The sequence below is a fragment of the Pleurodeles waltl genome, chromosome 3_1 (assembly GCF_031143425.1).
Source record: "Pleurodeles waltl isolate 20211129_DDA chromosome 3_1, aPleWal1.hap1.20221129, whole genome shotgun sequence".
Classification (NCBI taxonomy): Eukaryota; Metazoa; Chordata; class Amphibia; order Caudata; family Salamandridae; genus Pleurodeles; species Pleurodeles waltl.
Window position 1 is genome coordinate 1298656982 of NC_090440.1, and position 16691 is coordinate 1298673672.

General features: G+C 46.4%; 1 protein-coding gene and 1 non-coding gene across 6 annotated transcripts in view; one reads left to right on the forward strand and one right to left on the reverse strand.

The window, feature by feature from the left end:
• Positions 1-16691, reverse strand: part of CLASP1 (cytoplasmic linker associated protein 1) — a 1131138-nt gene that overhangs the window by 937904 nt on the left and 176543 nt on the right. For all 5 annotated transcript variants that reach the window (XM_069224628.1, XM_069224627.1, XM_069224630.1 and 2 more), the window contains exon 3: positions 2210-2288. In XM_069224628.1, coding sequence (XP_069080729.1) covers positions 2210-2288 — 79 coding nt within the window. The remainder of the gene's footprint in view (positions 1-2209; positions 2289-16691) is intronic.
• LOC138286308 (U4atac minor spliceosomal RNA) lies at positions 10140-10265 on the forward strand. The gene has a single exon (XR_011201961.1). It is a non-coding gene; the product is annotated as a U4atac minor spliceosomal RNA (small nuclear RNA).

Consider the following 16691-nt stretch of genomic DNA (forward strand, 5'->3'; position numbering starts at 1 on the left):
CATGGAGCACTACTGAGTCTGGTACACCTCTAGGCTCTAATATATAATGTGTCCCCAGGGACACAACGGGCATGTGCTCCCGATAATTACACCTCCGGGCATCTTTGGTATTACAGAAAGGGCCGCAAATGCTTATGTCGCCCCTTCTGTCATAGGAATCTTGCCAGGTGCTCCCTCATCTGCATGGGGACATGGCACCATGCCACTACGGGAATCCTTTGTATTTGAACCTGTACCATAATACAGAAGCAGGCACTGAGGCAAAGTGGCTCTCAGCAGGTGATTGTGCCCGGGGTGGCATCCCATGAGAAGGGGCGCACGAAGGCCCCATGGGCCCTTTAACTATCCTTTCGCCGGAGGTTGCATTGGCTCACTGCACTGAATGTTCGCCTTAAAATTGAGGCCGGATGACTCCTGCAGTGAAAGGTGAACTGGCTGCTTCCAACAACTGCTCCCCTTTCATAAATGTGCTGTGCACACTGCAGGCACCAGCTTCAGCATTTGCTTTATTATGACACTCTCTTAGTGCTCCCAGTGCCCCCCCCCCCGTCCCAAAAGGATGCTTCGTAACACAAAGTAGGACAGAGCCCCAGTGCACAAAACATGTGACTTAGAAGATGGAGTCTACACACTGGAGGAATAACTCCTGCAGTTCTTGCAGCCAAACATGCTACTCACGGAGGCAGCAGCTTTCTCATTCTCAGACCCCTGCATACAGAAGAGAGCAGCACGACCAACCCAGAGGCCAGCTACAAATAAAGTTTCACTGTGTAAGAAGGGCGGAGGCCTCGTCCTAAGAAGTACCCAAGAAGCACTCCCCACCCCAAATAAACAAAAAGAATTTGGAGGCTGGTGCTTATGTTCTTTGCGTGTTTTACACCCCTTAATGAGCATTAACTAAACAGAGCCTTGAAAGGGTAGCTGGAAATCCATTCCCAGCAGTGGTTTCCAGATTGTCGTCTGTCACTGTGTGATATCGGCTCCTCACTGGGCACACAGCAAAGAACGGGACAACCAATCCCAGGAGATGGGAACTACTCCCAAATGAACCCTACCGAGCCACAAGGGAGCCTCGAGACACTATACCCTAAATCCTGCTATGAGAAAGGCTTGCTCAATCTCTGCGTGACACACAAGGAGCTCTGCGCCCATAAGAAAGGAAGTGATTGATCCCACAGTGTGACAGCAGATCAGGTCCTGTGTGTCAAAAAAGAAGTGGGATTCAATGGTACAACAAACTGGCCAAACAGGGTGTGATCCTTGAAGGGCAGTCTGTTCCTGGTGCCCTGGTGTTCCCCTTGACCATGACAAATTCATCTATGTGGAAAAGATGGTCCCGCACCAGGGCAAACGGTTGTGAGACCAGATGCATTCACCTCTCCCAAAGACTGGTGTACAATTGGCATAGTGACAGTAAGCAAGAGTACCAAGCAGTGCTGACCGTTGCTCGGACTGCGCCCTAGGTGATACTAAATGTGGTGCCCCCTCCTGCTCTTCTTTAGTTGTCTGTGTGTTGGGTGGAGTTGGAGGAAGTGGTGAAGGAAAGAGTGAGGAGTGTCTTGAACAAAAGACAAAATGGGACTACGGTGCCAGCAGCCTTCAGAAACAGGGTTTAAACATTCTTTTCTTCGGACACACAGGATGGAGAAACAGACTGCATGAGGCAACTTCTGCACCCTCTTGGAGGTCCGAGCCCTGGGCATAAGCCCAGATCGCACATGCTAAAGGCCAGCCCTGGTCTCTATTTGTCTGTATGCGAGTCAGCCATGCAAATGATAGTTGGCATCAAGCTCGCAGCCCAAAGCTCTGGCACATAACCAAGCTGCAGCCGGTCAATGCTGAAGGAGAAGTATGAGAGGGGGGCGGGGTTGGGCAAACATCTGCGGGCGAAAGAAAAACACTGCAGTCCATGACGATTATTACCAGAGAAGAAGCATCCTATCTTCATTCAAAGTCAAGAAAAGAAAACTGCTATGACTGACAAGGCTGGCATGCAGGGCACATGCACGTTATTGGCCAGCTACTCAAAGTTCTGTCTTCAAAGCTAAGAAACTGTTTTCAGTTCTGACATTAGGTGGTCAGACGCGCGCGTTAACAGGAAACAGCCTGGATGCAAGAGCAAATGCAGGCAAACCATCCGCATTCTAGTTTTTGTCTTATTCAGCTTTCCGAACTGGCACGGAAACATTTAAGAAGCATGAGGTCTTACCTGTGCCGATCTGTGACCTGAAGCGATCTTGTAAACGGGATACCAGTGCAGACAAAACATCCATTCCAAGCAACGCCACCTGCGCAAACACAATGTAACAGATATTAAAAGGACACCAAAGGCATGCTGAAAATGCAAAAACAGAAGTCAATGAAAATCTCTGAGAAAATGTGAAGAGACCATCAATCTACACTAGTAAACAGTTGTTTAAAGAAAGTGGCAAAGCCAGTAGATCTAGCACTGTGAATGAAGGGAAAGTGTTTTGTTCGTTTAACACGAACTTTTCTATGTATTCCTCTAAAAGTAGGATTGTACAAAGCTGTCAGCAAGTAACAGTTGTTGAACAAGCAACAGTAAAAGTAGATAGTTGTACCAAGAGGTTTTAAGAACTGTAACGATGTTAATGGTTATCATTTAACCCGTAAGGCTCACCTTCCTGGCTTAACACTTAAAATGCTATACTTGGCCACCACATCTTTCCCGATAAGGTCATGCTCCTCATATCAACATGCTTGTGACCTGGCAGGGGCATTGGGCTGGTACTGTCTGGTACTGAGTACCTGCACTTCTCAGCATTGTTGTAATACCTTACAATGGATGAGTGCCGCCACTTCTCAGGAGCAAACAGGTACTCTAAGTAGAGGGTACCTCTCTTCTGTATTTCCATTTGAAGCACTGGGCATTGGGGTGGCAATCCTGCAGGTGCTTGTTGATGTGCACCTCATGCGACAGGATCTGGCTATCTGCCTGCACTCGTACAGTGCGACACTCAACCATTTCTGCAGAGGCTTCCATTAAATACTCCAGTCGCAGTATAGCATTTTTTTTTTTTTTTTTTTTTAGAGATCCAACTACTATTTCGCAAGCCGTATTTTTAAGCTATGACTTCTCAAACTGAATTTCTATTAACTTACAACAAAAGCTGTAATCTTCCTTTTCCATGGGCATCGAGTTACCAAAATGTCTAGCGTAGCTAAAGTAATATCAAGCTCATTTTGACTACCCCCTGTGACATCACAGAGTGGACACTTTACTCACTCTAAACCTTTTCACATTCTTCTACTGCGAGTTGACATACTGAGGAGGGTGGGTGGGATGAGAAAATGCTCTTTATTTTCTCTTTCTGTGGCTACTACACAACTCCTAAGAAAAGAAGTAGCAAAGACAGTATCGGGGATAGCGAGCACAGTATCGGGGATAGCAAAGACAGACAGTATCGGGGATAGCGAGCACAGTATCGGGGATAGCGAGCACAGTATCGGGGATAGCGAAGACAGTATGAGGGATAGCGAAGACAGTATGGGGGATAGCAAGCACAGTATCGGGGATAGCAAGCACAGTATCGGGGATAGCAAGCACAGTATGGGAATAGCAAGCACAGTATCGGGGATAGCAAAGACAGACAGTATAAGGGATAGCAAACAAAGTATCAGGGATAGCAAAGACAGACAGTATCAGGGATAGCGAACACAGTATCGGGGATAGCGAGCACAGTATCTGGGATAGCAAGCACAGTATCAGGGATAGCAAAGACAGACAGTATCAGGGATAGCGAACACAGTATTGGGGATAGCGAGCATAGTATCAGGGATAGCGAGCACAGTATCAGGGATAGCAAAGACAGACAGTATCGGGATAGGAAAGACAGTATCGGGGGGTGTAGGAGGCTGGACTGGCTTGTAGTGAGTACCACGGGGTACTTACACCTTGCACCAGGCATCCCTTATTAGTGTATAGGGGTGTCTAGCAGCTTAGGCTGATAGAAAAGGTAGCTTAGCAGAGCAGCTTAGGCTGAACTAGGAGACGAGTGAAGCTCCTACAGTACCACTAGTGTCACTTGCACAATATCATAAGAAAACACAATACACAGATATACTAAAAATAAAGGGACTTTATTTTTATGACAATATGCCAAAATATCTCAGTGAGTACCCTCAGTATGAGGATAGCAAATATACACAAGATATATGTACACAATACCAAAAATATGCAGTATAGCAATAGAAAACAGTGCAAACAATGTATAGTTACAATAGGATGCAATGGGGGCACATAAGGATAGGGGCAACACAAACCATATACTCCAAAAGTGGAATGCGAACCACGTATGGACCCCAAACCTATGTGACCTTGTAGAGGGTCGCTGGGACTGTAAGAAAACAGTGAGAGTTAGAAAAATAGCCCACCCCAAGACCCTGAAAAGTGAGTGCAAAGTGCACTGAAGTTCCCCAAAGAGCACAGAAGTCGTGATAGGGGAATTCTGCAGGAAAGACCAACACCAGCAATGCAACAACGATGGATTTCCAGACGAGAGTAGCTGTGGAACAAGGGGACCAAGTCCAAAAGTCACGATCAAGTCGAGAGTGGGCAGATGCCCAGGAAATGCCAGCTGTGGGTGCAAAGAAGCTGCTACTGGACAGTAGAAGCTGAGGATTCTGCAAGAACGACAAGGGCTAGAAACTTCCCCTTTGGAGGATAGATGTCCCACGTCGTGAAGAGTCGTGCAGAAGTGTTTTCCTGAAGAAAGACCGCAAACAAGCCTTGCTAGCTGCAAAGCTCGCGGTTAGGGTTTTTGGATGCTGCTGTGGCCCAGGAGGGACCAGGATGTCGCCAATTGCGTGAGGGGACAGAGGGGCGTCCAGCAAGACAAGGAGCCCTCTCAGAAGCAGGCAGCACCCGCAGAAGTGCCGGAACAGGCACTACGAAGTGGCGTGAAACGGTGCTCACCCGAAGTTGCACAAGAGAGTCCCACGCCGCCGGAGGACAACTCAGGAGGTCGTGCAATGCAGGTTAGAGTGCCGTGGACCCAGGCTTGGCTGTGCACAAAGAAAATCCTGGAAAAGTGTACAGGAGCCGGAGTAGCTGCAAAAGACGCGGTTCCCAGCAATGCAGTCTGGCGTGGGGAGGCAAGGACTTACCTCCACCAAACTTGGACTGAAGAGTCACTGGACTGTGGGAGTCACTTGGACAGAGTTGCTGAGTTCAAGGGACCTCGCTCGTCGTGCTGAGAGGAGACCCAGAGGACCGGTAATGCAGTTCTTTGGTGCCTGCGGTTGCAGGGGGAAGATTCCGTCGACCCACTGGAGATTTCTTCGGAGCTTCTAGTGCAGAGAGGAGGCGGACTACCCCCACAGCATGCACCACCAGGAAAACAGTCGAGAAGGCGGCTGGATCAGCGTTACAGTGTCGCAGTAGTCGTCTTTGCTACTTTGTTGCAGTTTTGCAGGCTTCCAGCGCGGTCAGCAGTCGATTCCTTGGCAGAAGGTGAAGAGAGAGATGCAGAGGAACTCTGATAAGCTCTTGCATTCGTTATCTAAGGAATTCCCCAAAGCAGAGACCCTAAATAGCCAGAAAAGAGGGTTTGGCTACTTAGGAGAGAGGGTAGGCTCCTTCAGGTGTTGTTAGCCTATCAGAAGGAGTCTCTGACATCACTTGCTGGCCCTGGCCACTCAGAGTAGTCCAGTGTGCCAGCAGCACCTCTGTTTCCAAGATGGCAGAGGTCTGGAGCACACTGGAGGAGCTCTGGGCACCTCCCAGGGGAGGTGCAGGTCAGGGGAGTGGTCACTCCCCTTTCCTTTGTCCAGTTTCGCACCAGAGCAGGGCTGAGGGGTCCCTGAACCGGTGTAGACTGGCTTATGCAGAAATGGGCACCATCTGTGCCCATGAAAGCATTTCCAGAGGCTGGGGGAGGCTACTCCTCCCCTGCCTTAACACCTTCTCTCTCTGAGGAAGTCCTTTGTTCTGCCTTCCTGGGCCAAGCCTGGCTGGACCCCAGGAGGGCAGAAACCTGTCTGAGGGGTTGGCGGCAGCAGCAGCTGTAGTGAAACCCCTGAAAAAGCAGTTTGGCAGTACCGGGTCTGTGCTAGAGACCCGTGGGATCATGGGATTGTGCCAACAATGCCAGGATGGCATTGAGGGGGCAATTCCATGATCATAGACATGTTACATGGCCATATTCGGAGTTACCATTGGGAAGCTACACATAGGTGGTGACCTATGTGTAGTGCACGCGTGTAATGGTGTCCCCGCACTCTCAAAGTCCGGGGAATTTGCCCTGAACAATGTGGGGGCACCTTGGCTAGTGCCAGGGTGCCCACACACTAAGTAACATAGCACCCGACCTTTACCAGGTAAAGGTTAGACATATAGGTGACTTATAAGTTACTTAAGTGCAGTGGTAAATGGCTGTGAAATAACGTGGACGTTATTTCACTCAGGCTGCAGTGGCAGGCCTGTGTAAGAATTGTCAGAGCTCCCTATGGGTGGCAAAAGAAATGCTGCAGCCCATAGGGATCTCCTGGAACCCCAATACCCTGGGTACCTCAGTACCATATACTAGGGAATTATAAGGGTGTTCCAATATGCCAATGTAAATTGGTGAAATTGGTCACTAGCCTGTTAGTGACAATTTGGAAAGAAATGAGAGAGCATAACCACTGAGGTTCTGGTTAGCAGAGCCTCAGTGAGACAGTTAGTCATGACACAGGTAACACATACAGGGCACACTTATGAGCACTGGGGCCCTGGCTGGCAGGGTCCCAGTGACACATACAACTAAAACAACATATATACAGTGAAATATGGGGGTAACATGCCAGGCAAGATGGTACTTTCCTACAGGGGGTATCGGGGATAGGAAAGACAGTATCGGACATAGCAAAGACAGTATTGGGGATAGCTGCTGCTACTCAGCTGTCACATTATTGACCTTCTATGTCTTTCCGCTTGCTGATGCAAAAACTGGCTGTTGATGGACTCAGTACTTTCCTGGCCTTGTCCACTACGCACATTGACAATGTGGGGAAGGTGAGAAATCAATCTTTTTTATTTGATGACCGTCAACAATGATTAACTTTTATTCATTACAGTCCTAGGCTCCTTGGCAGAAACCACACCGACAGGACATTGATGTTATTGTGTGTCATTGACTGTGTCACGTTGCTGATTTTCAAACCACACCTCAGAATACCTCTACTTCTTGACTTAAGAGCTCAAGGGGAGTAACAAACGAGACTACCCACAGCAAACTATACAGCAACAAATTCACTACGCTGCAAAACCTTCAATAAAGGTATTAGTTTGATTGGAAGTGGTGAAATCAGTAAAGTCAAATGGGAATGGCAACTGTGGTAGAGTCAGCGGGCCAACACATGCAGGTGTACGAAAGATAAAGGGAAGCTGGTTCTCCAAACGTTTCCACTCTATGTAAAGAGTTTACTCCATTATACTTGTTAGCAAACCAGATCAGATGTATGGGGTCAACAACAGAACTAACTGGACAGAACATCTCACAAAGCACAAAAAGAGTTTATAGTTTGTTAATCACATTGCCCCCAACAGCATCAACAACGAAGAAATGCCACACATCTACCTACACACACAAATGGCCAAATGACCTAACACCTAGCCCAGATATGCCATATGGTTGGGCCTTCATGCGCCACACCACAAACGAACACCCAACAGAAGACATTAGCTTAAAAACATATTCTACATTGAGCATGGCAAAGATACGCATCATATTTTGCTATCATAACACTGCACACTAATATACTGCTAAACAGCCAGTTCCATCTAGTGGGCTCCTAAAATATCCACCAAACTAGTCGACCATCTAACCACATCTCTCAGACCCGAAAATCATACATCCAGAGCTCAGTGAAATAAAAGCGAGTTAAAAAAAGCAGAGCTGAATGAACATGATATCAGAACCTTATCCATTGATAGACCAGAACACAATGCTTTTAACACGTCACAAGTCAAAAAAGGCACCATTCAGCAATGGAAAACTTGAAACAGTTTGGAAAGTCAGCTACAGACTTTGTAGGCATTATGAAGCAATGTCAATGGCAGAGTCTGTGCTACACAAATGCTAGTAACATAACATCTTGCTGCTCAGACCATGGACATTTGTTGGCTGAATGGGGCAATGCCATCCAGGCCGGTCTGCCACAAACAATTCCCACTTCTCTAAGTGCAGTGAATCAGGCTAAGGCCAGCCACCTCACTGGCACCATGACATTTTATTACATTACCCCTATACAAAGACATCTCCAGTGGCATCCTTTTGAAGTCAAGTGTTATTTAATATTGCTCCCTTCATGTACAAGGGTATTCAGTTGGTATTCCCCAGCTATCTTGCTATATTAAACAATAGTTCCAGCTGGAAACATGGGATGATAAGCAAAAAAAATTGCATTAAGTGTCTACATTTCAGAAAAGCTCCTTCATTTTCATTGCTTTTTCCTGAAACCTAGCTAGCTTCAAAATTGCACATTCAGTTGCCATTTTGTACTTTATTTCTTTTGACATTTTTCAACAGTTATTGAATAATTGCCTATGAATGAATATCACCGCTCAGTTTTAGGCTAAGTGGCATGTCTTCAGTGCATCTGCTTTTTGCCTTGTTTTATGAGTGGCTTTCAGTAAGTGAATATGAAATGTACGGGTCAGTGCATTGACGTTTTTTGGGGTGCAGTGCTTAGACAAGTCGCATGCCTTGTTCTTTCTTTTGAAAGCAAAAAATAAATAATTTCCAAAGAAATTTCCAGCACTTTCAGTGTTTGGAGGAATATACTAGCAAGTATGGTATGGGCTTATGGGATAACACCTACCCTTACTTGTTACAGTCCCTTCAAAATACTTAGGTAAAGAGAAAGAATTGTTCACGAGAGACAATAGGGCTTGGATGAATTTGAAGGTACAGAGTAAGTGGTCTCCTGCTATGGTTAAAAGCAATATATTGACAGCACAAAGGGTGTACAAGGAACACATCGACAGGAGACATGGTGTGAGGGATGTAAAGTTGTCACCTGGAGACTGGGTAAGGGTAAAGCTAGGGATAAAGGGACAACAAAAGAGACAGCAAGTTTTCAAGTCCACATCAAGTAAAAAACGTTTTTGCCTCTTCAGTTAGGCACCTGAGAAGGATGGCGAGATGTAACAAGATTTTAATGGGGAAGCGTGGCGAAAATATGCATGGTGGGTCTACTGCTGTAAATGATTGGATGTGGTCGTAGGTAGATTATGATAAGGAGAGAGTACAAGGTAGTATGGAAGAGTACACATTGAGGAAAGGGTGAAAAATTGTGAAGGAGGAGGGGAAGAGAATGGTTTCCTTCTACAATGACCAAGCAAAGACTGATTCCTCTTCACTGGTGTCTGATCATTGCTCGTGCTGTAACGGAAGCTATTTCTTCTCCCACCTCTCCTCCGTGTCGATTCTTCACCATTCCACCCACCCCCCATTATCCCTGCTGCTGCCCATCTCTTCCCCCCCCCCCCCCCCCCCCCCCGAAAAGCGCCAGCGCTGGCAGTCAGTATCACAGCATTTTTTCCAACTTTACTTTTAGCCAAGCTGCACAGTCACGCTGCTGTACAAAAAGACATTGGAAGAGCCACTAGCTCTTGTACAGACGAGACCTAACGGCTTGGCACAAAGCTTAAATCATGTAACCCTTCCAGCATATAGATCCAGCACTGCTCGCAAACCCAAGAATCAGCAGAAGAGGACACACAGTACATCAAAATGCATCGTGGAAAATGACCCATTAAATATTTATAAAGTCACGCAATTACATATTGCCAGATAGAAATCAGTGATTTAGAGAGAGTTCACTTAAACACAATTTTAAATGACTGAAAAAACGTTTTCAGTCTGCAAAACATGAGCCTCCCCGGCAGTGTTCAACCTTTTCGCGGCGTTAGTATGCAAATCACCACGGAAAGGAGACGCAATGCATGACGGGCTGTATGATAATAGCTACTAAGGGAAAAAAATAGCACCAAGACTTTCAATTCATAAAGCTCATCTTCCAATTGTAAAACTTTATAGAGACCCTTTTGGCTAATAAATACAAATTAAATTTATCACCGTAACAATATGAGGGACTTCAATGCTCAGGAACGTTCCACTAACCTTTTTCTGATAACCATCCTTTTCTTGGGGTTGCGCTGCTGTTCAATGAACGTATAGTGAGAATAGTACTGCTAACACCTAAACAACACGTACGCGCCACTATTGCGACAGCTTTAGAAAGGTGCAATTTTTGGAACCTTTGTTCCCTATGAACATTCAATCAAAAGATTTAATTAATAAAAAAGAACCTTATGTGTTTTAAACGTTTAAAGTATTATTATATAAATCCAGTCATTAAAATTCCACGCTTGCGTTCTCCAGCATACCGTCGCCAAGCCCAACATTATTTTCCACCACTAAATGGCAACACGTGTAACTCATTCGCTCACGGACAAGCAGTTTACTTATATTTATTGTTATATTTTTGCTGTCGCTACTAGCATTCTCGCTCTGATAATTCTCTATCATCCTTGTAAATCAGTGTGTTCATTAGTGTTGATAATGCGGGTTCGCTCATTTTCAATACTCTCTTTTAAATAAGCATGTCCCTCAGCAGGTCTGCTGGCCTGACCATGCAAAGAGCCTCTCTCTTCACTGTTTCTCGCCGGCGGAATATGGAAAACCCCAGGGCTATCTAGGTGCTTAAACTGACACCAGCACGGCCGCCGGGACCGTAGCATTTAAGCTCTGCATTCGGGAGAGCGTGGCTTTTTTGGCCCAGTAACTCTCTCCTACCCAAAGTGCAGCATAAAAGTAAAGGGGCATGCAGTGCATCAAGTGCAGTCTGCTAAACCAGCGGCAAAGAAACTGCAGTTGTTCTGACTGAATAAAGGTTCCTCATTTCGCTTTGCTTTGCCCCGGAAGGGCTCGCACTCTACACTTCACCTGGAACTTGGCTGTAGTAAAGGCAAGTACTTCCGAATATTATATTATATAATACAGTGAATTATTATTCTAACTTGTCCTCAAATACTGCAAACGAGGAGCTTGAAATGCATGCCGGACCGGGTGCTGCGCATGCGCTTAATGCTCTCACGCCCACCCAAACCTGAGGGGCGGAGTCAGACATGAATCTCAAATACAGGCACCTCCGCCACGACAGGGGCTGCGCACAGGAGCGCCACACCGGGGTGCCCGCAGTGACCCCCGCCGTCAGTCCGAGTGACCAGGAAAGGCTCTGGGGTCACCGCAGAGCAGCAACGCCCAGGACCCTCGGCTTACGTGTAGCGCTCGGCGACCCATCCCCAATCCCTCCCATGATGCACAACAGCGCACGACAAACAAAGGAAGCGAATCACATACACCGAGGTCTTGCCAATGCCTCAGTCGCAAGCTCCAGCAGTGAAACGTTCACAAATGTAAAGCTCTGCTTCTTGATCTTAATGCTCTGAGGGGGCACACGTGTGGGTCAGCTTCTCGTAGGTTGACAGGCATAATGCCGAAACAGTTTTGTGTAATCGGGAAAGAAAGGAGAAGAAATAGAAACAGTCATGTATTGTGCAGCTCTGATTTTTGGGCGTGCCTCGAGGGAGACAACACATGGCATTTAATTGCTTTAATGTTTGCCGGTAAATGTGTATCGAGCCATCTCCATCTGTTATTAATTTTAATCTACCATCTTTAGTAAGGCTATCACCATTCGGTTTTGATATGTTGAAAACTGCTGACATATTTACTTCTCTTTTTCTTATTAGCATAATAGTAGAAAGTATACGCCCCACCTTCAAATTCGATAAATAGCTGTTCTTATCATATTCATTTGTATTCCATTTCACCTTGGCGCCCAGAGACCTGGATTCTTACCCCCATTGTTGGCAATCAAAGGAAAACGTTAGTGGTTCGGTTAATCAGAAAAGCAGTGTGTTTTTAATCTGTAAAATTTCTTTAGCATTCATGGCATCAGTAGGACTGTTTTTTTTCTGCCAAATATGTATACTTTCCTTAAGCGACAAAAAATAGTGAAATACAAGCCGTTAGCCATCATTTAAGTGAGACAGACCAGTGGATTGAACGCCGTAGATTCCAAGCTCTTCAAGCCAGTTCCAAGCGAATGGTACCAGCCAAGAACTAGGTGCCCTAGCACTCTAAGCACTACATGTGTAGGAACACTGCCTTAACTAATCTGGCCAACAAGCACTGCCATTACCTGCAGGTAAATCCAGGGTGGCCCTCCATTGAAAGCTTTCATACAAGAAACTTGAATCAACAGCCAGTGAAAGTGCCAAGGGCTGAACACAAAGCAGCAGCACTGGAAAACTACAGGCTGACCATTACAGTCAGTAACTGTCAACTCCAGTAATTTTCTCCTCTAAACATCTGCTGTGGACTGTTCCAGCACTAGTCACAAAGGGCAAAGCGGCATTCAACATCAAAGTAATCACCTTCTTCTCACGAACCTTTTAGTCAAGGGTCCTTCTGATGTAGCCAACACAATGCAGATCTGTTGAGGTTTAAAGGTAGCTCCAAGTCCACTTTCAGAAAAAAACCCTTGTTATAAAGGAAAGAGTGAGGAAGAGATTCCCAACACAAGGCTAAGCTGAGATGACTTCCACTGCAAATCCTGCATGCCCCTCTCAATTCCAATATTGTAACCACAACCAGTCTATTGTACGAGGAAGTGCTTGAATGTATAAGATGTTCAAGCAATGACCATCGGAAACCATCAAATCATGGTGGAAAAAATGGTATGTCATAAAAATATTCTAAGAAAAGAGATAAAGAACGAAGTAAAACACAAATAATATAAACGAGGAGTGTACTTCTCATAAATAAACTCTATGAAATGTTTAAAATTATAAAACGCTGTATGGCTATTGCATATTAACGGACACTTTAGATGACTGTGGCACACGGGGCACACATAGGGAACATCTCACGTCTTCAAATCTAAAGTGGGGTATGCCCAAAGGTGAGCAAAGAGATTTGGCTAATGGCTACCATGGAGTGTGTGCACATACATCTACAGGTGGTTAGAGCTTTCGGGAGAACCGTAGCTGTGCTAGACAATGGGAAATAGCTCAGCCAGGTAAATGGGGAGCTTGATACCGGAACTCGGAAATATCTCAATATGAGACTAGGAAGCGGATAAATGCAAAATATTAAAAAAAAAAAAAAAACAATGGGAGCAAGGGTATTTTTTTCCTAGATTAGCAATAAATACCTAAATACATAAAGAGCACGGCAGGTTCGCTAAATATATAAAATATATTTTAGCTTTTGTGGAATTTGCAACTAAAATAGTGTTCCAATTCGCTTTTTATTCATCATTTACAGATGACAGAATCATCATTTTAATAATGCAGATCTGACAGAACGGCAGAAAGTGACAATACTAAGGACTACAATCTCTACTGTATTGTCAACGCCAGCCATTGGAATGGGACCATAGCGGGCATTATCTTGTTCACAGAGGAAACAGAGAAGGTACCGGATGTAAGAAGCATGAAGTATCCAGTGATGAGTAAGGCATCATGAGCCAGTTGTCAAGGCAGCAACAAATGTGAAGAGCAGCAATTAAAATAATAAAACCACTGTAGGAAAGTACCATCTTGCCTGGCATGTTACAACTAAAACAACATATATACAGTGAAAAATGGGGGTATGTGTCACTGGGACCCTGCTAGTCAGGTCCCCAGTGCTCATAAGTGTGCCTGAATGTGTTACCTGTGTTATGACTAACTGTCTCACTGAGGCTCTGCTAACCAGAACCTCAGTGGTTATGCTCTCTCATTACTTTCAAATTGTCACTAACAGGCTAGTGACCAATTTTACCAATTTACATTGGCTTACTGGAACACCCTTATAATTCCCTAGTATATGGTACTGAGGTACCCAGGGTATTGGGGTTCCAGGAGATCCCTATGGGCTGCAGCATTTCTTTTGCCACCCATAGGGAGCTCTGACAATTCTTACACAGGCCTGCCACTGCAGCCTGAGTGAAATAACGTCCACGTTATTTCACAGCCATTTTACACTGCACTTAAGTAACTTATAAGTCACCTATATGTCTAACCTTTACCTGGTAAAGGTCGGGTGCTATGTTACTTAGTGTGTGGGCACCCTGGCACTAGCCAAGGTGCCCCCACATTGTTCAGGGCAAATTCCCCGGACTTTGTGAGTGCGGGGACACCATTACACGCGTGCACTACATATAGGTCACTACCTATATGTAGCTTCACAATGGTAACTCCGAATATGGCCATGTAATATGTCTATGATCATGGAATTGCCCCCTCTATACCATCCTGGCATAGTTGGCACAATCCCATGATCCCAGTGGTCTGTAGCACAGACCCTGGTACTGCCAAACTGCCTTTCCCGGGGTTTCACTGCAGCTGCTGCTGCTGCCAACCCCTCAGACAGGCATCTGCCCTCCTGGGGTCCAGCCAGGCCTGGCCCAGGATGGCAGAACAAAGGACTTCCTCTGAGAGAGGGTGTTACACCCTCTCCCTTTGGAAAATGGTGTGAAGGCAGGGAAGGAGTAGCCTCCCCCAGCCTCTGGAAATGCTTTCATGGGCACATTTGGTGCCCATTTCTGCATAAGCCAGTCTACACCGGTTCAGGGACCCCTAAGCCCTGCTCTGGCGCGAAACTGGACAAAGGAAAGGGGAGTGACCACTCCCCTGACCTGTACCTCCCCTGGGAGGTGCCCAGAGCTCCTCCAGTGTGCTCCAGACCTCTGCCATCTTGGAAACAGAGGTGCTGCTGGCACACTGGACTGCTCTGAGTGGCTAGTGCCACCAGGTGACTTCAGAGACTCCTTGTGATAGGCTCCTTCAGGTGTTGCTAGCCTACCCACTCTCCTAGGTAGCCAAACCCTCTTTTCTGGCTATTTAGGGTCTCTGTCTCTTGGGATTCCTTAGATAACGAATGCAAGAGCTCATCCGAGTTCCTCTGCATCTCTCTCTTCACCTTCTGCCAAGGAATCGACTGCTGACCGCGCTGGAAGCCTGCAAATCTGCAACATAGTAGCAAAGACGACTACTGCAACTCTGTAACGCTGATCCTGCCGCCTTCTCGACTGTTTTCCTGGTGGTGCATGCTGTGGGGGTAAGTCTGCCTCCTCTCTGCACTAGAAGCTCCGAAGAAATCTCCTGTGGGTCGACGGAATCGTCCCCCTGCAACCGCAGGCACCAAAGAACTGCATCACCGGTACCTTGGGTCTCCTCTCAGCACGACCAGCGAGGTCCCTTGAATCCAGCAACTCTGTCCAAGTGACTCCCACAGTCCAGTGACTCTTCAGTCCAAGTTTGGTGGAGGTAAGTCCTTGCCTCCCCATGCCAGACTGCATTGTTGGAAACCGCGACTTTTGCAGCTACTCCGGCCCCTGTGCACTTCCGGCGGAAATCCTTTGTGCACAGCCAAGCCTGGGTCCACGGCACTCTAACCTGTATTGCACGACTTTCTAAGTTGGTCTCCGGCGACGTGGGACTCCTTTGTGCGACTTCGGGTGAGCACAGTTTCACGCATCCTCGTAGTGCCTGTTTCTGGCACTTCTCCGGGTGCTGCCTGCTGCTGAGAGGGCTCCTTGCCTTGCTCGACGTCCCCTCTGTGTCCTGACGCAATTTGCGACATCCTGGTCCCTCCTGGGCCACAGCAGCGTCCAAAAACCCTTACCGCACGATTTGCAGCTAGCAAGGCTTGTTGGCGGTCTTTCGGCGGGAAAACACTTCTGCACGACTCTCCACGGCGTGAGGGATCCGTCCTCCAAAGGGGAAGTCTCTAGCCCTTGTCGTTCTTGCAGAAACTTACGCTTCTACTGTCCAGTAGCATCTCCTTTGCACCCACAGCTGGCATTTCCTGGGCATCTGCCCATCTCCGACTTGCTTGTGACTTTTGGACTTGGTCCCCTTGTTCCACAGGTACCCTCGACTGGAAATCCATCGTTGTTGTATTGTTGGTTTGTGTCTTTCCTGCAGAATTCCCCTATCACGACTTCTATGTCCTTTGGGGAACTTTAGTGCACTTTGCACTCACTTTTCAGGGTCTTGGGGTGAGCTATTTTTCTAACCCTTACTATTTTCTAATAGTCCCAGCGACCCTCTACAAGGTCACATAGGTTTGGGGTCCATTCGTGGTTCGCATTCCACTTTTGGAGTATATGGTTTGTGTTGCCCCTATCCCTATGTGTCTCCATTGCATCCTATTGTAACTATACATTGTTTGCACTGTTTTCTAATACTATTACTGCATATTTTGGTATTGTGTACATATATCTTGTGTATATTTGCTATCCTCATACTGAGGGTACTCACTGAGATACTTTTGGCATATTGTCATAAAAATAAAGTACCTTTATTTTTAGTATATCTGTGTATTGTGTTTTCTTATGATATTGTGCATATGACACTAAGTGGTACTGTAGGAGCTTCACTCGTCTCCTAGTTCAGCCTAAGCTGCTCTGCTAAGCTACCATTATCTATCAGCCTATGCTGCTAGACACCCTATACACTAATAAGGGATAACTGGGCCTGGTGCAAGTACCCCTAGGTACTCACTACAAGCCAGTCCAGCCTCCTACAACCACCACCAAGACCACACAGATATGGAATGGCGTATCACTATGCATTACCAAAGGCCTCTCTTGGTTTGGCTAAAAAAGAAAGCTCCAAAATGCAGTCAAGT